Here is a 17397-nt window from a genome sequence, read left to right as displayed (position 1 = left end):
TGGCACAGGGGGAGAAAAAGTCCACCACGTAGGGCAGCCACCCAGAAACCAAAAGCCAGGGGTTCCACAGGGCTAAAACAAAGACAGACAGAGGCTTCTCTAAGTGTAGACTTTATGCAACAGGTTTAATGAATAAAATTATGCACTCACGTTAGTAAGTATATATTCATGCCCATAAAACAGGGTTCCAGTGTGGAAGTGTACATCATCCGGTCATGGACATCTGTCCTGCTGGAGCCAAATCCTTTCGCTGTGGCCGGCTTGTACGGCAAGGTTAGAATCGGGAAGTAGGCTCGGTGTATTTGCTTGACAGCAAGGCTTGGTGGATAGTCGAATCCAGGTTCGACTATCCACCAAGCCTTGCTGTCAAGCAAATACACCAAGCCTACTTCCTGATTCTAACCTTGCCGTACAAGCCGGCCACGGCGAAATGATTTTGGCTCCAGCAGGACAGATGTCCATGACCGGATGATGTACACTTCTCCACACTGGAACCTTGTTTTATGGGCATGAATATATGCTTACTAACGTGAGTGCATAATTTTATTCATTAAACCTGTTGCATAAAGTCTACACTTAGAGGCGCCTCTGTCTTTGCTCCCGTAAACGAGGGCAGAGCAGGGAGCTGTGAGAACCGAGTGATCGGCGGCTTTTGAGCGCTCAGTTCTCAATGTTTAAGGTGCCGAGGGACAGATGCAACATCAGTTCGAAGGCTGCATCCACCTAGCGAAGTATGAATTCAGAAAAAAAATTAAATATCTGTTTGAAGGATAAATTCACTTAACTATTGCACATTTTTTGCAGGTAAAGTGCATTACATTTTTTTTTTTTTTTTTGAAGTCTGTAAAGCATTCTCCCAGTGTTCAGCAGATTGCTGGTGCCATGCAGGTCTCCGGCAGATCTGCTTGCCCGGATGTGATGTACGGGCACACATACTGACAGGAAGAAGCAATGAAATACCACGGTGCTCCACAGGACTGTTAGTTCATAGAGATGGACTTGTAGTTCATTCATACACCGAGCTCTCTGGGACTTCAAAAACTGATTGTTGGTATCGGGGGTTACTGTAGCATTTGAAACATGTTCCACTCGACTGTCGATGGATCAGAAGGCTACTTTTATATCAAGGCTTTGTGGAAGGCACAGTGTTTACAGGTAGGCATTTGAAGGAAGCTTTTTCTCTACAAGGCTGCTTGATTTGTATATTACTGGGACCCCTTGGCTACTCTGAGAAATTAAAACTAACTCTTTCAGTCTTATATTATGGGCTTCCCAAGTGTCGGTCTAATGCTGTTTTAAAGCATTGGGCAACTGTACACATGCCTAGGACGGTTTAGTGTGTAGGATATTAACCGTCCAGATGCCTTAATGTTTTGCATTTTTGTTCTTCCCATCTATAGCCATTTAATTCATTTTTATTTTTAAGGACCTTCGATTGGAACTAACCAGCAAAGAACAGGAATATGAGCGTAAACTGGAAACTGCAACATCTCAGATAGCTGAACAGAGCACGGTAAGAGTGCCCATTGATGCTCTTTTCAGGTTTATAGATTGTTGGATCATTACGTCTAAAATTCTATAAACTGTCTCCATTATGCATGTTTTTCCCAATCCATCACCGGAGGATTATTTGTGTTATGCTGCTACCTTCAGTTGAATGGACATTGGCCAAAAAAAAGCACAAAACCCTGATTAGGTTTAAACACATCCAGTTCCGCTAAGCCTCAATTTTTTAACTAGTGTCCTTGGTTGTGGATGTGACTCCCTGTATCTCTGAAGACTGACTTCTTCTGATGGGGTGCCTAGTTGGGAGTAAGGACCTAGTTCCTCGCTGGGATCTCTAGTCCTGGCAATTTTTTTTCTTTTAGATAGAACTTTTATTCTCCTGTTCGTCCCACTGGACGGGGGTTGGCCTGCAATTTAAACGCCACGCGAGGTCGCATATGTCCGGGTCTCGGCCCAAGTTGTAGCGTTGCTCCTGGACGACAACCCCCATTTCGATGGCAAGGGTTTCTGTCTGGAGCGGTGCCCAGTTGGTTCCTGGTATGGGGAGTACCCCCCCCTCCCTTCCTCTCTCCCTGCAGGGTTTTGGGGTGGACATGGGCCCCTCCTTGGGACAGTCGAACCCCTGGGTTCCCTTCCTTCCCATCAGGCATCCCTTTTTCATCTGTCTCCCATCCTACCCCTCCACATGCGCTGGGGCTGTGTGGGTGGTCTGGTCCAACTCCTGGGTTAGGGGCAGTGAGCTATGCTGGGGATGGGGGGGGGGGTGCCAATTCGCTATTCGAGGGGGGGGGGGGGACTTGTACCTGGTGGAGGATCCTGCCTGGGCCTGTCCTTGGGGCCTAGGGATCCCTCCTGGGTCCCTGGAGGCCACGCAGGGCCTTCATTTTGCTGTAGCATGTGTGTTTTCTTTGCACGGCGGCCATGTTTGTGTAGTCTGGCGGCTTTTTTGCAGTGGTTTGCAGCTGAAAATAGCAGGGGCCGCGACAGAGGAGCCCTGTGGGCGGCAATTTCAGCGGTGAGAGCCCCTCTTCACCCCCTGGTGCTGACTCCTGGATCTTTCACTTCTGATCACCGCTCTTGGAGTTCAGATTATCCTGGTGGTTGCAGGTGCTGTTTCTGCTGGGTGGCAAGTCTGGTGGTGTTCTCTCCCTCTCTCCTGAGGATAGCTTGGTACAAGTGCCTGTCGACCGGGTGGTGCTGCGAGTGCTGTGGGGTTTTCCCTTTGCAGTGTTTTACACTTTGTGTGGTCCCCCTGGTGACTCATGGAGTCTTTGGAGCACATCTCCCCACCTGATCCCCTCTGAGAATGCGGGTCACAGCCATCAATCTATGCACTGACAGCGGTCCTGGAGTCCTTTCTGTCCCGGGTGGAGGTGGCTTTCTGGCGACGGGCTAGCAAAAAAGCGCCTTCCCCTTCCTCATGTGTCTCATTCAGATTTTGAATCTGATTCGGCTGCCACGGACGTGGGTCACCCTGCTGCACGATAAGGCGCTGGTGAAAGCACAGATATCTGTGCGTGAGACCTTGAAGATGGAAGACGCAGCCACAGCTGCGACTAAGGCGCAGGTTCTCTTCGCCACTCTGGATAGCTTGTGAGGGCCAAAGGGGTTTCCTTTCCTCCCCTATTTTGACAAAATTGTTGCTAAAGCATGGGGACGACCAAAACGTACCTTTTGGGGTCCCTAAGAGATTTTCTAGGAGTTACCCCTATGAGGATTCCCTTATTAAAAATGGAACTGTTCCACTGGTGGTGGAGCCTCTTGTTTCCAGATTGAACATGGAAAACTTGATTCTGGTTGAAGAGTTCCCGGCCATTAGGGATCTGGCTACCAGGAAGGCAGAGGCTGTGGAGATGGATAGATAATATTTAATATTGTACCCTGCCTTTGCTGAGCTGGTGGACCAGCTGTTCCAGGGGCTGCAGTTTCTGTGATGATTCTTTGGATGCGGCTCCCTAGTGGCTCGGCTCTTTTTCGGCAGTGGTCCTTCAGTGTGTTTTTTGCCTCAAATTCTGGTCTGCGGACCAGGCTTCTAAAAAGGCCTTGACTGATCTTTCCTTTCAAGGACATCGCCTGCTTGGAGCTACCCTGGATTACTTCATTAAAGGTCTCACAGGGGAAGATTGCCTTTCTTCCGTAGGCTACTAAGGATAAGGAACCTCGCCGTAGACTGCCCTCCTTGGCTCAAGTCTTCTTCTTTTTTTTTTCCGTCCCTTAGGGTCAACTGACAAGGGCTCGTAGCCTTTCAGTGCCTTCTCTGGATGATCCAAATGAACCAAACAAACGAATGAAGAGCAGGCTTCTCCAGACCCGCAGACAAGGCTCCTTCAGCCTGAAGGTGCTCCCTCACCTGTATCTTAGCTGGTTCCTGGCCCTGTGGACTTCCCTGGTAGAAGACAAGTGGGTCCAGAAAGTAATTCAGTCCGTCTACAAGATTGCGTTTATGCTCTTGTGCCCCAACAAGATTATTTCTTTCCAACTTGTGCCTGTCCTTGGACTGCTTACAGGGTTTTTGGGGCGGTACAAGACCTGTTACTTCAAGGGGTGACTGGTCCAACTTCTGAACGTTTTCAGGGTTTTTACTCAAACTTGTACAGTTCCCAGGAAGGAAGGCAAGGTGTGTCCAATCCTGGACCTCAAGGTGCTGAACTGCTTTGTGCAGGTGCAGAAGTTCAGAATGGAGTCCATTTGTGGGATGGTGGCATCCCTGCGTCAGGGGTATTTTCTTGCCTCTAGCAACATCAAGGATGCTTACCTTCACATTCCAATATGTGCCGGTCTCCAGCGCTTCGACTTTGCCGTGGGAGAGGAACATTATCGGTTTGTGGCATTACCCTTTGGTCTTGCCTCTGCTCCTCGGGTTTTCACAAGAGTGTTGGCCCCGGTGCTAGCTTTGTTACACCAATGGGGAATCGTGGTAGTGGGCTCCTTCTGAGAGTGCAGTCTCCTACTGCTCTGGTGGACAGCCTGGAAATCACTATACAAACTCTGCGGAGGTTCGGCTGGATTCTGCAATTTCAGACGTCTGCTCTGGTTCCATCTACAAAGCTGGACTATCTGGATCTGACTCTGGACTCGGCATTGGCCAGAGTGCTCCTTCCTTGGACAGTAGGGATGTAACGATATCAAAATCTCACGGTACGATACAATTTCGATATTGACCTCACGGTACGATATTTATTGCGATATTGTGGAAAAGCTCATGGTATTGTTAAATAGCTCATGATAGTGTTTGTGATGATAATAGCAAAAAAATACCGACATTTATTCTGCTTTTGCCAGTCAACAGGCAATTTATTGTTGTATTTATGGATCCATGACAACATAAAACACTGATTTGTTCCGCGGGACTGTGTTTACTCCTCTTGCTTTTTGACGGACACCTGTCCTTTTAATATTGTAACCCAACCACGACGATATCGCGATACGACCACGACGATATCGAGACGACCACGACGATACGATATCGCGATATCTTCGATATTGTTACATCCCTATTGGACAGTCTCCAGAAATTGTAGACTGCAATTAGTTGTCTGCTGTCAAGGAGATGGTCATCCCTCTGGACTTGCATGCGGGTGCTGGGCCTGATAGGGTCTACCTTTTTTGAGGTGATTTCGTTTATCACAGTTCCATAAGAGGTCCCTGCAAACTGAGAGTCTTGCCAAATGGGACAAGACTCCGCAGTCTCTGGGCAATCACATCCAGCTTAGCCGGGGGAACGAAGGAGTCCCTGATATATCATTCTCCGGCGCCACATCTGGATAAATCCCTCCTCTCCTTGTATTGGACAGTGATCACCACGGATGCCAGCCTGTCCGGTTGGGGAGGCGGCGTCCTCAGCAAACGTTCTGCTCAGGGGATCTGGACACTGGAAGAGTCGAGACTCCTGATCAATGTCTTGAAACCGAGTGATCAGACTGTGTTTGGACAGTTGGACGGATCATTTTCAGGGATGTCCAGTGCGCATTCAATTGGACAATGCCACAGCCATGTCTTGTGTCAATCACCGGGGGGCACAAGAAGTGTCCTGGCGGCTCTGGAGGTAGCCGTCATTCTAAGGTGGGTCAAACGTTTCTTTCCAGCTGTGCACATTCTGAGGGAGGAAAACTGGCAGGCAGATTATCTCAATTGGCAGGAGTAGGACCAAGGGGTCCCTTCACCTGGAGGGGTTTAATCAGTTGGGTCTCCGGTGATTCTGTTGTCTCAGCTCAACAGAAAGGTGTAGAGGTTTGTGGCATGGTGACGGGATCCTCTGGCAGATGCGCTGGTGGCCCCTGGGGTCAGGATCGTCTGATTTACACCTTCCCTCCGCTCAGCTTCTGCCGAGACTTCTACACAGAATTGAGGCAGAAGGGATTCCGGTTATCTTGGCGGCTCCGGACTGGCATCGCCGGGCTTGGTATGCCAACGTTCCGTGGAAGCTTCCTCTCGGATCTGCAGTCCCAAGGACCAATCAATCCTCCATCCTGCTTTAGTCACTGGCTTTGAAGGCTTGGCTGTTGAACGCCAGGAATTGGAAGGGTAGAGGTTTTTCAGAGTCTGTGTTTCCTAGGCTGTTAAAATCTAGGAAATCTACTTCTTGGAAGATCTACCATCGTACGTGGAAGACGTACATTGAGTGGTGTAAAGTCTCGGAGTTCATCCTTGCTCCTTCTCGGTGGCTCAGATCTTGACTTTTCTTCAATGGGGGGTTGTACAGAAATTGGCCTTAAATGCCATAAAGGGCCAGGTGTTGGCTTTGGCGATCTTCCTCCAATGACCCTTGACCACGACCTCCCTGGTACATACCTTTCTCCGGGGTGTCCGATGTTTGGTTCCTCCAGTGCGGTCTCCGTAGCTGCCTCGGGACCTCAATTTGGTGCTTTGTCTTCCACAATCCTCCCTTTGAGAATCTTCGGGAGTTTCTCTTGCCTAAATTGTCTGATTTTATTTGAATGAAGGCATGTTGCCTTCCCTGTGTCCCTGGCCTAAACATTTAAAGGAAATTGCCTTGCATGCCTTGGATGTGGTCTGGGCAATTAGGGTGTATTTGGCAGTTACGGAGTCTTTTATAAAGTCCGACTCCCTATTTGTGCTCCTGGATGGGCCTCAAAGGGTTGACCACTTCCTTTTGCAACCTTTTCCCGATGGATCCGACAGGAGGTTATTTAGGCCTATTCCATCGGGTCAGGTTCCTCCTTTCCATGTCAAGGCGCACTCTACTCGGGCGCTTTGTGCCTCCTGGGCCTTCCGTCATCAGGAGTCGGTGACACAGGTTTGCAAGATGGCCCCCTGGTTGTCAGTGCACGCTTTCACAAAGTTCTATAAAGTTGATGTTGGCATTTGCGGATGCTTCTTTTGGCTGCAAGGTTTGGCAGGCTGCTGTTGGAGGACCTGATCCTATGAGGGTGTATTGGGTTTTTTTTTTTCCAGGTGGGTTTGTTTTGGTTGAGCTCCTGTTGCCTGGTTGGCTAATATTTAGCCTAGGGAATTTTTTTTTTTTTTTTGCTGTTCCCACTTCTCATGTTTCACTGCTTTGGGAGCTGTCTGTCAATGAACGAAAGAGAAAATGGGATTTGACTTGGCGTAAAATCTATTTCTCTGATGTTCATTGATGGCCACAGCACCAACCCCTCTGCGGAGTTATAATTCTTCTGACACTTCTTGTAACTAAACTGAGTACCTATAGCGGAGAGAGGGAGTATACCCCCTGGAACTGCCTATAGGTGTAGCTAGATTTTTTTTTTTTTTTCTGCCTAGTGTCCTCCTGTAGGGGGCAGTATAACCCAATAGTTATGAAGATCAGGAGCTGTCCGTCAATGAACATCAGAGAAATTGATTTTACAGTAAGTCAAAAATCCTTTCTATTTTATTTTTTTGCGGAATAGATCGGACCCTTAACTGACATTTTGGACACTTTTGGGGGACCAGTGACATTACTACAGTAATCAGTGCTAAAAATATGCATTGTTAATGTAATAATGACATTTGCAGGGAAGGGGTTAAATTTGAGCCTAGGGGAGTGAGTCTAACTGTGGGGGGGGGGGGGGGTTCTGAAATCACCATAGAGACAGGTGATCCTATATAGAAGGCTCTATGATCATTCCAGGGAGAGTGGTCAGCTGTGTTTACAACAGCTGACCGTTCTTCTCTCTGTGGGAAACTATCGCAGGTGTCAGGTGGCAATGGGAGCCACCTGCCCGCTGCATCGGCTTCCCCGCTGACGTGCGGGAGCGTGCTTGCCCCCTTGCCGAGTGCTGTACATGTATGGTGATTTGCCCGGGAGCGGCTACCTGCCGTAGTACATCTGTGGCGGGGCGGTCGTAAAAAGGTTAATGATGGTTACGCAGGGGTGGGAAATGAGGGTAATCTCCCCACTGAGAAATAAAGGGGGTTGTCTAAAGGCCAACACATGTATCTGCTTTTAATCTATATTACCTGTAGGCACTTTGCGCTCCACTGAACCAGGCTTTTTTTAGCCAGGTACCAGTGTTGCAATGCACTAGTGCAACTGGATCTTTGGAGTTGAATAGGAAAGTCTTAACCCAACCTTACAGATAAAAAAAATTACTTGCCCTAAGGTTAGGCTTTGGTGTTGTCAAATTTTATGGCTTACATAGTTGGACTAAATATAATGCTAGGATAAATTTTGCCTATTCAGTCTACTTTTGCCTCATGTTAATTTCTCTATACAGCCCCATTTCATGGTAAGCCTTTTAGCTTTGCAAACCTGTTTTGGGTTTGGTGATCTTGTTGAATTCCAAACACCTATCCAGAAAACTGGATGGCTGAGCTTGTGTACTGTGTATATCCATGTGGGAAAAAAATCGGTTTTGAGTGAGTTGACCCTCCCCTTTATTGTTTTTAGGCTTTCAGCTCCTTACGTCTGGAACTGCAGAATGTACAAGAGGAGATGATGAAAGAGAGGCGCCTTTTGGAAGAGGAGCTCGAAGGAACCCTAGATGATCTTGATAAATTACAACAAGAGGAGGAGGCAGCAGAGAGAATAATCGTGCAACTGGAGCAAGAGAATAAGCAGAGAGCAGAAGAGCTAGCACAGTTAGAGCAAACTCTTAAAGGGTATTCCCAACTGAAACCCCCCCCATTTATTTTATTTTTTTTTCCCCCCTTAACTGACTGTAGAAGGGTTTGGTTGTGTGGATATATAAAGGGAACCCCCCCCCCCCTTCTCTCCTTAAACCAGGAAGGCTGGAACGAGAACAGGAGTCCCACCCGGTAGTCCCCAACTGTGTGGTTGTGATGGCTCCATTTTGGATTTATTCACTTTTAAGTCCCAATGATTGATGTCACTGGGGCAAATGGAGAGGTTGAATCTCTAGTGAGGACATGAGCAGTAGTGTTTACCAGCTTTCCATACCAAGCGTGACTCTCTACCCAATGGGGGGAGTTCATAAAGTGTTTTTTGTAGAAACTGCATGGGACTAAGGATAGATTCCTGTGTGGTACAGTGTCATATTTACAGCTCCCAAGAACATGCATGCTCCACTCTGAATCAAGAGTGGAAAAGAATCCGCGCTTAGGATAATATCGAAGGGAGGGGGTAGAAAAAAGCGATTGGCTGCAGCCCACTTCAGAATATAACCCACTAGAGATTATATTAGATATATAGAGGAAAAAGGAGAAGTGCTTGGCGCTGCCAATATATGCGTTTAGAAGTGTGGAAGGTAGAAGCTAGTATAGACAACACAGATGTCACAAATATTATAACTATTATGCACGTTTGAAAAAATGAATATTAAATAAATAAGTGAGGTTTTAAATGAGGTAAAAACAGGAATAAAGTGTAAGAGCATAAAACCTAGAGCCCAATATTTAAATGTATAAAAGTAAATAGGTATGCAAAAAAAGAAGGTGACATATACATCCACAATATACTCTAATAAAGGATATATATATATATATATATAGTGCCCTTCAAGTGAGGGTGAAGTGGTGGTGTATAAGTGATAATAAAAAGGTAGAGTAGAAAAAATTAATATATATAAATAATTTTACAGTGACTTGAGTGACCATAAAGTGACATGTGCAAAAAAGGAAAAGAGACCTCAATCCCAAGCCTGGGAAGAGAGTGCCCAATGTGGTTCCCCAAAAATGACAATGGGGTGGGCCACAGATGGAGGAAAATAAATCCAAAAAATAAATAATAAAAAATGCTGAAAAAAATATATATAAAATGGTGGCTAAGTGATTGATACACAGAATATCTCAAAATCAATAGTGTGCTAGTGAAAAAATGCGCAAAGAAAGTGGTCAAAAATGCATAAGAAAAAACATCCACTGAGTCCTTAAGAAGCGCATAGAGGTATATCAGTCCAAAATAGTGGTGAGGTGCCAAAATCACAGGTGCGACCGGTTGGATGATTCTTAGAGTGAAGACTAAGGTGCTCCCCTATTCAGTGGGTCCGGTGCTCCCCTTTCTAGTAAATACCGAGCTTACCAGAAAGTACTACCCCTACAGGGGTAGAGCGCAGGTCGATAATTGTAGGGATCGCTCCCAAAGCAGAGGGGTCCGGTCACCTGGTCCACTTCTAATATTCCAATTGCCCGAGTCACAACTAATTGGCGTGTTAGTAGGGGTGTTCCAACATTAATGCTCCAACCAAGCCATTCCAGGACATGTATATAAATAAAGAAAGATGCCTCCAAATGGTGAAATACCGCTAGACTTTTATTAAAAACATCCAAGATAAAAGCAGGTACTCACATAAAAAACAGTGCTAACGTTCCCTCAGGACTTAGGAGCCGCAAGGTCCTCTCTGGCGGTGGGGTGATGAACGGTAAGCGTTCTCCCGACCGGAGCTGCGTCCCAAGCCGATCAATACAATGCAAGCGGAAGTGATGCGGTGCGCACTCTACATGTTTCGTCGTATGACGTCATCAGGAGTAGCGCTGGCCACATCAATTCCGCTTCCTTAAGTGTAGAGTGGTTGCCAGGCAACCCGATTCAACTAAAAACGCCTATTGGTCAACGGACCAATCAGAAAAAAAGCTATAAGTATGATCATCAGTTGCTGGGAAGAACCTCTTAATACAATGCACATTAATCCGAGGGCCAATCAGAAAAAACGGTTGTCCTTTGTCATCAGTTGCTGGGAGAAAACTGATGCTGATTGGCTCCTACGATAAGTGGTGAGGATATTCACTGCACAGGGGAATTCCGGTTGGTTAAGCCAGCCCCGGAACTATCTGCAGACTAGGTGATGATACTTATTCATAAGGGACGGTGTAAATTAAGCAATAAATGATGGTGAACAGTTCTAAATTGGTCCGAAAAAACGGAGACAAAAAGGAAACAAAAACCGGAAATAAAAAACGGAAATAAAAAACAAAAAAACAAAAAACTGTGGTACAAAAAATCTAATACTAGAAAAATGCCCTCATTATGACTACGAATGAATCAGATAATCATAATGAGAAGTCTGGTAGCCTGGCAATCATTCCATGTCTGTGTAAGTATAGCAAATCTATCCAGTGCATATAGAACAAACAAGGAGAAACTCTAATCATATATGTCTATGGACAATAATTTCACAAAACAGCCGATTCCCATATATAATCTTAGGGAGGCATATATAGGGTTCATTAGATCTCAGATATATGGTATAAAATAGATTAAAAGGATAATAATACTAATAAATACAGTCTCAAAAATGAATATATATGGAATGGTAAAAAATTAATATATTACTGGGTAAAAAGGAAATTGGTGTCTAATAAATATATATAGTGAGAAGTCAGATGTAAGTAAAATCCAAGATACATATCGTAAGTGAATAAAAATGTACATGTTTAGTAAATATATATTGGTCTATAAATCAAGGTGGATCAAAATATTTAGTAAAAACTGGTGAGTATTGTCCAACTGTGTCAATGGAGAGTGACATCTGGAAACATGGGAAATTAGTCAATGGCCCAAAGAGAGGGAACAGAGACTACGCCCCAAGCGTCGCCAACCTATTTATGGATTTACTGGAAGAGGAGCTAGTTTACAAAATAACAAGACCCAATTTACGTTTTTATCGGAGATACATTGATGATGTTTTTATGCTATGGAAGGGATCACAACATACTTTGGACATGTTCATTGAAGAATTAAATAATAACAGATATGGGATCAAATTTACCGGCAATCAAAGCACGACTCAAATCGATTTCCTGGACCTACAACTATATAAAGAACAGGAGAAGTTGCAAACAAGGACTTTTTTTAAAGCAACTGACAAAAATGGCTATATCCCGATAACAAGTTGCCACCATCCCAAGTGGAAACAGAACATACCCAAGGGCCAATACATGAGACTCCGACGAAACTGCGGAAAAATTGAAGAATACGAAGAGCAAGCTAAAATTCTTACGGAAAGATTCACGGAAAAGGGCTACAAAAAAGAATCACTAGAGATCACTAAAAACCAAGTGAGGGATATGAACAGAGAAACTCTACTCACTGAAAAAGTAAGAAATAAAAACACTGACTTTGATTATGCTTTTGTCACTGGATATAATAACCAACACAGGAAGATGGAAAAGATTATCAAAAAATATTGGCCTATCCTGAAATCAGACAGGACTCTGGCTAAAATCCTCCCAAGTAGGCCCAAATTTATATACCGCAGGGCACCGTCCTTACGAAACAGACTAGTGCACAATGTGGTAGATCCACCGAAAGAGGTACGGATTTTTCCCGATATGAAAGGGTTCATACGGTGTCGAAGATGCCTGGCCTGTAAGAACAACACACGACAACCAAGGAAGATCACAGAATTCAAATCATGCGTAAATAGAAAAAACTTTAAAATTAACAAACTTATTACATGCTATAGTACACACGTGACTTATGTTGTGGAATGCCCATGCCGACGGCAATATGTAGGAAGAACAACCAGGCCTCTATACGTCCGCATTAGGGAACATATCAAAAATATTAAAAAGGGTTTCCCCAAGCATGGCCTATCGAGACACTATTTAGAGGCACATAATAAGAATCCACAAGGCCTAATTTTTTATGGCATCGACACCATAAGAGAACACTGGAGAGGGGAAAACAAGACCAGAAAAATATCTAAAAACGAGACTAAATGGATTTATCAATTGGAATCGCTACAACCTGGAGGTTTAAACTTAGATATAGACCTGAACTGTTTTATATCCAATTTTTAATTATATTTATCTTTGATTCAATTTCACCCTCACTTCAGATCGAGTCTCTACCTCCCTTTTATCTTTCCAGATTTTAGACTCTTTTAGATCCCTGAGGACACTACATTATCAATTTTATACCCTTCATAGCTTTCTAGGATCCATAGGGAGCTCAAGATTTTTATTGTTTAATATAGGATGACTATAAATATGAACTTCTTACCATCTCTTCTGTTTGATGCCACCCTTCACTTTTATATTTGCATGTTCTTGTGCCTATTCTTTTACCACCCATATGGCACCAACCCAACTCTCCAGGACTTAGTTCCTGTATATACACCTTTTCTCAAAGCACTGTCACTTTATCTATATCATCTCACGTCATAGTCGTTTAATTATTGATTGTCACTATGTTTATCAATGTTTTCTGAGTATTAATCAAGGGGTGGGTATTGGTCTCTGTTCCCTCTCTTTGGGCCATTGACTAATTTCCCATGTTTCCAGATGTCACTCTCCATTGACACAGTTGGACAATACTCACCAGTTTTTACTAAATATTTTGATCCACCTTGATTTATAGACCAATATATATTTACTAAACATGTACATTTTTATTCACTTACGATATGTATCTTGGATTTTACTTACATCTGACTTCTCACTATATATATTTATTAGACACTAATTTCCTTTTTACCCAGTAATATATTAATTTTTTACCATTCCATATATATTCATTTTTGAGACTGTATTTATTAGTATTATTATCCTTTTAATCTATTTTATACCATATATCTGAGATCTAATGAACCCTATATATGCCTCCCTAAGATTATATATGGGAATCGGCTGTTTTGTGAAATTATTGTCCATAGACATATATGATTAGAGTTTCTCCTTGTTTGTTCTATATGCACTGGATAGATTTGCTATACTTACACAGACATGGAATGATTGCCAGGCTACCAGACTTCTCATTATGATTATCTGATTCATTCGTAGTCATAATGAGGGCATTTTTCTAGTATTAGATTTTTTGTACCACAGTTTTTTGTTTTTTTGTTTTTTATTTCCGTTTTTTATTTCCGGTTTTTGTTTCCTTTTTGTCTCCGTTTTTTCGGACCAATTTAGAACTGTTCACCATCATTTATTGCTTAATTTACACCGTCCCTTATGAATAAGTATCATCACCTAGTCTGCAGATAGTTCCGGGGCTGGCTTAACCAACCGGAATTCCCCTGTGCAGTGAATATCCTCACCACTTATCGTAGGAGCCAATCAGCATCAGTTTTCTCCCAGCAACTGATGACAAAGGACAACCGTTTTTTCTGATTGGCCCTCGGATTAATGTGCATTGTATTAAGAGGTTCTTCCCAGCAACTGATGATCATACTTATAGCTTTTTTTCTGATTGGTCCGTTGACCAATAGGCGTTTTTAGTTGAATCGGGTTGCCTGGCAACCACTCTACACTTAAGGAAGCGGAATTGATGTGGCCAGCGCTACTCCTGATGACGTCATACGACGAAACATGTAGAGTGCGCACCGCATCACTTCCGCTTGCATTGTATTGATCGGCTTGGGACGCAGCTCCGGTCGGGAGAACGCTTACCGTTCATCACCCCACCGCCAGAGAGGACCTTGCGGCTCCTAAGTCCTGAGGGAACGTTAGCACTGTTTTTTATGTGAGTACCTGCTTTTATCTTGGATGTTTTTAATAAAAGTCTAGCGGTATTTCACCATTTGGAGGCATCTTTCTTTATTTATATACATGTCCTGGAATGGCTTGGTTGGAGCATTAATGTTGGAACACCCCTACTAACACGCCAATTAGTTGTGACTCGGGCAATTGGAATATTAGAAGTGGACCAGGTGACCGGACCCCTCTGCTTTGGGAGCGATCCCTACAATTATCGACCTGCGCTCTACCCCTGTAGGGGTAGTACTTTCTGGTAAGCTCGGTATTTACTAGAAAGGGGAGCACCGGACCCACTGAATAGGGGAGCACCTTAGTCTTCACTCTAAGAATCATCCAACCGGTCGCACCTGTGATTTTGGCACCTCACCACTATTTTGGACTGATATACCTCTATGCGCTTCTTAAGGACTCAGTGGATGTTTTTTCTTATGCATTTTTGACCACTTTCTTTGCGCATTTTTTCACTAGCACACTATTGATTTTGAGATATTCTGTGTATCAATCACTTAGCCACCATTTTATATATATTTTTTTCAGCATTTTTTATTATTTATTTTTTGGATTTATTTTCCTCCATCTGTGGCCCACCCCATTGTCATTTTTGGGGAACCACATTGGGCACTCTCTCTTCCCAGGCTTGGGATTGAGGTCTCTTTTCCTTTTTTGCACATGTCACTTTATGGTCACTCAAGTCACTGTAAAATTATTTATATATATTAATTTTTTCTACTCTACCTTTTTATTATCACTTATACACCACCACTTCACCCTCACTTGAAGGGCACTATATATATATATATATATATATCCTTTATTAGAGTATATTGTGGATGTATATGTCACCTTCTTTTTTTGCATACCTATTTACTTTTATACATTTAAATATTGGGCTCTAGGTTTTATGCTCTTACACTTTATTCCTGTTTTTACCTCATTTAAAACCTCACTTATTTATTTAATATTCATTTTTTCAAACGTGCATAATAGTTATATTTGTGACATCTGTGTTGTCTATACTAGCTTCTACCTTCCACACTTCTAAACGCATATATTGGCAGCGCCAAGCACTTCTCCTTTTTCCTCTATATGCTCCACTCTGAGCCCTGGCATCTTTCTGTATGCCCCCTAAGAGTTGATCTTTATTTTAGCCAGTTTCCTAAACTGCAATCTGACGTTAAAAGGAAACGCCAATCAAAAATATTTATTTTGTTCATTGACGGACACAGCTCCAGAATCTTCTTGAACATTGGGTTATGCAGTTATGCAGCCTCCGAGACACTAGGGACTTTGTTTTTTCCTGGGACACTAGGCAGGAAAAAGCTTTACTATGCCAATGGGGCAGTCCTAGGGGATATACTCCTACTTCCTTCTATAGGCATTTTTTTTTTTTTTCTGCCTAGTTGGGAATAAGGATCTAGTTCCTTGCTGGGATCTGTTTCTAGCATTTTTTTTTTTGCTTTTTTAAACTGAATTGTTTCTTTTTGTTCTGTGAGAACAGAATCAACTGCAGGACTGGATATTCTAGATCCTTATGGTCTCCCAGTCCGGCCAGTGAGTGCGCACAGGCCTCAGCTCCGCGCTAGGTCAGCCGCGACATAGCCCCACTGGACGGGGGCAGGCTGGCAAGTTAAATGTCTCACGGCGGCGCACACGACCTGGTCGTGCCTCTGGCCTGCAGCACTCCTATTCCAATGGTGCGGTGGTGCCCACTCGGTTCCATGGTGTTGTCAGTAGTGTTTGTGTCAGCTCTTTGAACGGTCACTGTGGGTCTTCCGGCCCCACCTCTCCCCTTCCCTTGTCACGAGTCAGTGGGATTGTCCTAAACGCAATATGGCGGTGCCTATGCATTTGGATAGACTGTATCCCTTGCAGAGTCTGTTGAATGCCCAGAAGCTGTGCAGGGATGACACGCCTGCCCCGGAAGTGATGAGCGGGGCCGGTGCAGGGCATTGTGGGACCGAAGAGGACGCGCTGGCTTCAGCTGCCCACACCTGAGATGGCAGCGCTGGAGAAGAAATTTTCAAGGTAAGTATTTCTTCTAAAAGGGAAGTGCGACCTGGGACAGTTCAGAGGCATCCATTGTAGAATGCACTAGCCCGGACTGTAACGGTTATTTTTAGTGAAAAATAGTTTTCCGAGGCTGGAACTCCGCTTTAAGGTCATCAGAGGACAAGGGGGCACTCTTTAAGTCTAGAGGAAAAGAGATTTTGTCTCCAAAAAGGTTTCTTCACAGTAAGAGCTGTGAAAATGTGGAATAGACTCCCTCCAGTGGTGGTTCTTGCCAACTTACTAGATTGCTTTTAAAAAAAGCCTGGATTCTTTCCTAGGTGTAAATATAACTGGGTACTAATATTTATAAGTAAAGTTGATCCAGGGATTAGCCGATTGCCTCTCGGGGGATCAGGAAGGAATTTTTTCCCCTGCTGTAGAAAATTGGATCAATCTTTGCTGGGGTTTTTCTCCTTCCTCTGGATCAACTGCAGGTATAGGATTGTGTATATGGGATTGTATGGTTGTCTTTTCTTTACTGTTTATTAGTTGAGCCAGATGTACTTGTGTTGCATAGTTAGGTTGAAAAAAGACACAAGACCTCTGCAAAGAGTTTCTTGCCATGTAGGGCAAGAATCCAGTCTTTAGACAATCTGATCTGTTGAGCTGGGGTACGAGAGGGTCCTCGATTTGGTGGCTTTGCTCTCCCTCGCTTCGATGACAGGTACAAATCTTCCTTCCCCTATACTCGATGGTCACCATGGATGCCAGCCTGTTTGAGGGAGGTTGGGGTTTTTGGCCGGATTGTCAGTTGGTCTGACTCTGGAAGAATCCCAGACTACTGATCCATATCCTGGACATTTCTTCAAGAGGTATTTCCTCAGTTGTCTCACAAGGTGGTCCTTTTGGCTTCTCTTCTCAACAGGAAGGTGCTTGGGTTTGTGGCGATGCCACAGACACTGGTGGCTCCTTGGGGCCAGTATCGTCTGATATACGTCTTTCCTCTTCTAGAACCTCTGCCAAGACTCCTGCGTTGGATCGAGGCAGAAGAGATTCCAACCATCC

At 44.2% G+C, this 17397-nt stretch overlaps 1 protein-coding gene across 1 annotated transcript in view; it reads left to right on the top strand.

The window, feature by feature from the left end:
* Nucleotides 1–17397, top strand: part of HMMR (hyaluronan mediated motility receptor) — a 142770-nt gene that overhangs the window by 54422 nt on the left and 70951 nt on the right. The window contains exons 10-11 of the mRNA XM_082252649.1: nt 1427–1513; nt 8357–8568. Coding sequence (XP_082108775.1) covers nt 1427–1513; nt 8357–8568 — 299 coding nt within the window. The remainder of the gene's footprint in view (nt 1–1426; nt 1514–8356; nt 8569–17397) is intronic.

This window comes from Pelophylax lessonae, assembly GCF_965119305.1.
Source record: "Pelophylax lessonae genome assembly, chromosome: 4".
Classification (NCBI taxonomy): Eukaryota; Metazoa; Chordata; class Amphibia; order Anura; family Ranidae; genus Pelophylax; species Pelophylax lessonae.
This window is presented reverse-complemented; position numbering and strand designations above follow the sequence as displayed.